Below are 3,188 nucleotides of genomic sequence, written 5' to 3' on the forward strand. Positions count from 1 at the left end.
TGTGGTTATGTTCAATTTGTGAAACAGCAGCCCTCATCTGAAAGGCTCTATCACCACCAGGAGGACTGGTGGTGCTAGTGCATATCTGCAGAGGACCCAGAGAACTTGAGAAGGTTGAGGCTACAATAAACGTAGCAAAGCACAGATAAATCACTGACAAAAACCTCCTGAAGTCTGCACCTGACTTGTGGGAAGATTTATTGTCACAAATGTTACTAAAATAAATCCAGGCAGTAACACAGGTGCCTCTACTGAATGCAGCTTCAAGGGGGCGAATACTTTTCCAACCCTCTACTTTACGATTAATGTTTGTGCTTGATTTAGATCAGTTAACCGGAGATGTATTTTAAGTTTTGGTATTACAGTATGTTCCTGTGGCTCAGTTTGATTAATTACATCCACTGCGATAGAATGTGGTAAAACTCAACAATAAAATACATTTCATACGCACTGTACCTCACAAAAATAAATCATGGTAATTATATAAAAGCCAACTGGATATCTAATTCAAATAATTATTTATTATACAACAAAATCACAGCAACTCACCTATTCAGGCATTCAAACACAAATATTATGTCACTTGAACATGAAACATTAGGCTTCATATGTATAGTTAGGTCACAGACTTCTGATGAGATGTGGTATTACCCCAGTCCAATCAGGTTTCTTTTGCTCCAAAAAACAGTCCCAAATAATCCTGCATCGGTACTGAGAACTCGTGCATTTCTTCATCACATAATCATCAGTTCTCAGATTCCTCAGAAATATTTTTATATATTCTCTGCTCCTTACGAACACGCATTCGCTCTTTGAAGTCCTCCAACTCTTTCCTCTGAAAGAAAGATATAGCACAATCAGGATTACATTGGTACATCAGTAAATCTGCTCTAAACAGGCTCCAGTGCAAACACTGACGCTTATGGATATTTAGTGCAGTAAAAATTACATGGAGACAGTCAAATTATTCTAAATATAATAATGGTTTCAGGGATGAATTGTGATGAAAAATGGAAAAACACTGTTTTGTGTCTGTGCCCTTAAGCTTGAAGAAGAAAAACACAGAAACACATAAAGCATGGGCTTAATAGAGCAGTAAGAAATAAAAAACAAAAAATCCCAAATAAAAAAAATTCATTAATAATTGAACATAAATAGAAAGTCATATTAAAAAGATGATAAACACAATACCACCCTTAGAGAGTACATGTGTAAATTAAAAAAATGAAAGTGTATTAAAGAGAGAGAAAGAGAAAATAATTTCTACTTAATTTAAAAGGATATACCTAATGTAAAATAGGGAAGCCAGACTAAAATGATATATCTTGAGTTTACTTTGAGTTTAACAGAGAGTGTGGACTTGATTAACACGTGATCTCTGTGTATTATACTTACATGCAGTGCCTCGTTAGGGGGGAAGAGCTCCCTCTGGAAACCAAACAAGATGCCATAAGAGAAAAGACAAATGTCTGTTACTACAACAACCAGGAGTGGACTGATGTATGGATGATGACAAAACAAACAGCATCACTGACCTTTCTCTTTACTACATATTCCTCAAAGTATTCTGCTTGATTAGAGATCCAGAACATGGTCACGGGAAAGGACAGATACAACATCATCTGATCAAAACAAAAACAGACAGTGAGTTACATTAGAGCACAATTACATCATGGCCACAGTTAGCCTCATGATACGGACTAGCTTGATCAGAACACCGGAGCAAGGCTGATTACGACGAAAATTACGACGTCATCGCCCACAGACTTAGTTTTTATAATATTTGCTACTTACTCTGAAAATCTCTATTTTAACGCCCATCTTTATCACCAGCTTCAGACCCACAACGAGGAAGTGTTATCTAAACACCGACCATCGCCGAAGACCTTCACTCCACGCACACACTACTTCCGGGTTGCACTTGAAAGCCACGACGCATGCGCGAGAGTGCTCATAAATAAATATTTGTAGCAGACGTGAAACTTGTCAGACTCGTGAGATTTCGTTCCTACACAAAGTTCTCCTGTTAATAAACTGCAGTTTGCATATTTTACAATCTGAAGCTTACTTTTGGGTCGAAGCTGGAGCAGACTGTCCACTAGGGGACGCCGCAAACCACTGCTATGGATATATGCTATATATTTCCTGTGTAGCAGTGTAGCAACAAATATATTTTAATTAGGGCCAAAAATAAATCAAGATAAAAATAATTCATACAATACACTAACAAGCTCATCATTGACACGCCTATGGCAGGAAACAAGCGCAGGAGGGCGGGACAGACACTGATGGCGGTTGAAACTTCTGGAGGATGAAGATCCAGATGTTTTGCATGAGGCTCACACAGCAAAGAGGGTGAGAGGTGGCAGGTTGTCTTATATGAAAGGATGTTATATAGTGAACTGATTTGACTACATTAGAAGTGAAGTTTGTTCTCTTGGCCTTTTGAATTGTACTCAACACTTTTTAACATACACCTTCTACTGGGTGTGTACTTTGGGGGGTATAGGAAGTAGCTATAATATCTTCTGTATGGATATTATAAAAGTAAACGTACTTGACTAAATTAGACGTTTGGAATTTTGCAGTACACATGTGCACGTAGCGTTTCCTGTAAATATGCTGTTCTGTTTGGTAAAATCTTTTTGGTCAGTTATTCTGGTGCACTGCACAGATATCATTCATCCTGTGGTTATTTATTTCTCTATTTATAAAACATAAAGACATTAAATGTTTCGACAGCCTTTTTGTTAAAGCTGAGCCCTAAAAGGGCACCAAAGTAGGTTTCTTGTTGCTAAATTCACATTTGTGTAAATAAAATTGCAAACATCAATATCAGATTTGTAATTTGTGAAAAAAAGAAGCCTTGTCTGCTGCTTGATGAAACCAAATACCACATTTCCCCCAAAGTAAAGTAAAGTCTTTGAGAATACAATCAAGAACAAACCTGCAAAAGTTTTTGGAGAGCTTTTTGTCGTGAGAGCAGATGTGTAACTGTCCCTGGAGCAGTTTGTGTTCATGTCTCTTTCACATTTCTGCACATAGTGATTAGCGGGGTAATATTTGTGAATGATTATGAAGGACACCTCCTCAACCCCATTCAAAATTAAACACGTGCGGGGGAAGCATGAAGCGCAAATTAAGTAGGGAGTGATTCGATCCGCTCGTTTCTCCGGAGCTGCCGCTGA

At 37.9% G+C, this 3,188-nt stretch overlaps 1 protein-coding gene across 1 annotated transcript in view; it reads right to left on the reverse strand.

Annotated features, from left to right (window-relative positions):
• The window catches only part of pet100 (PET100 cytochrome c oxidase chaperone), a 2,402-nt gene extending 471 nt beyond the window's left edge, over nucleotides 1-1,931 (reverse strand). The window contains exons 1-4 of the mRNA XM_020094396.2: nucleotides 1,795-1,931; nucleotides 1,536-1,622; nucleotides 1,396-1,428; nucleotides 1-835 (exon numbers count right to left, since the gene is read on the reverse strand). The exon at nucleotides 1-835 is cut by the window's left edge and continues 471 nt beyond it. Of these exons, the coding sequence (XP_019949955.1) occupies nucleotides 746-835; nucleotides 1,396-1,428; nucleotides 1,536-1,622; nucleotides 1,795-1,821 (237 nt within the window). The 5' untranslated portion in view covers nucleotides 1,822-1,931 and the 3' untranslated portion in view covers nucleotides 1-745. The remainder of the gene's footprint in view (nucleotides 836-1,395; nucleotides 1,429-1,535; nucleotides 1,623-1,794) is intronic.
• Nucleotides 1,932-3,188: the final 1,257 nt, after the last annotated feature.

The sequence above is a fragment of the Paralichthys olivaceus genome, chromosome 5, assembly GCF_024713975.1.
Source record: "Paralichthys olivaceus isolate ysfri-2021 chromosome 5, ASM2471397v2, whole genome shotgun sequence".
Taxonomy (NCBI): Eukaryota; Metazoa; Chordata; class Actinopteri; order Pleuronectiformes; family Paralichthyidae; genus Paralichthys; species Paralichthys olivaceus.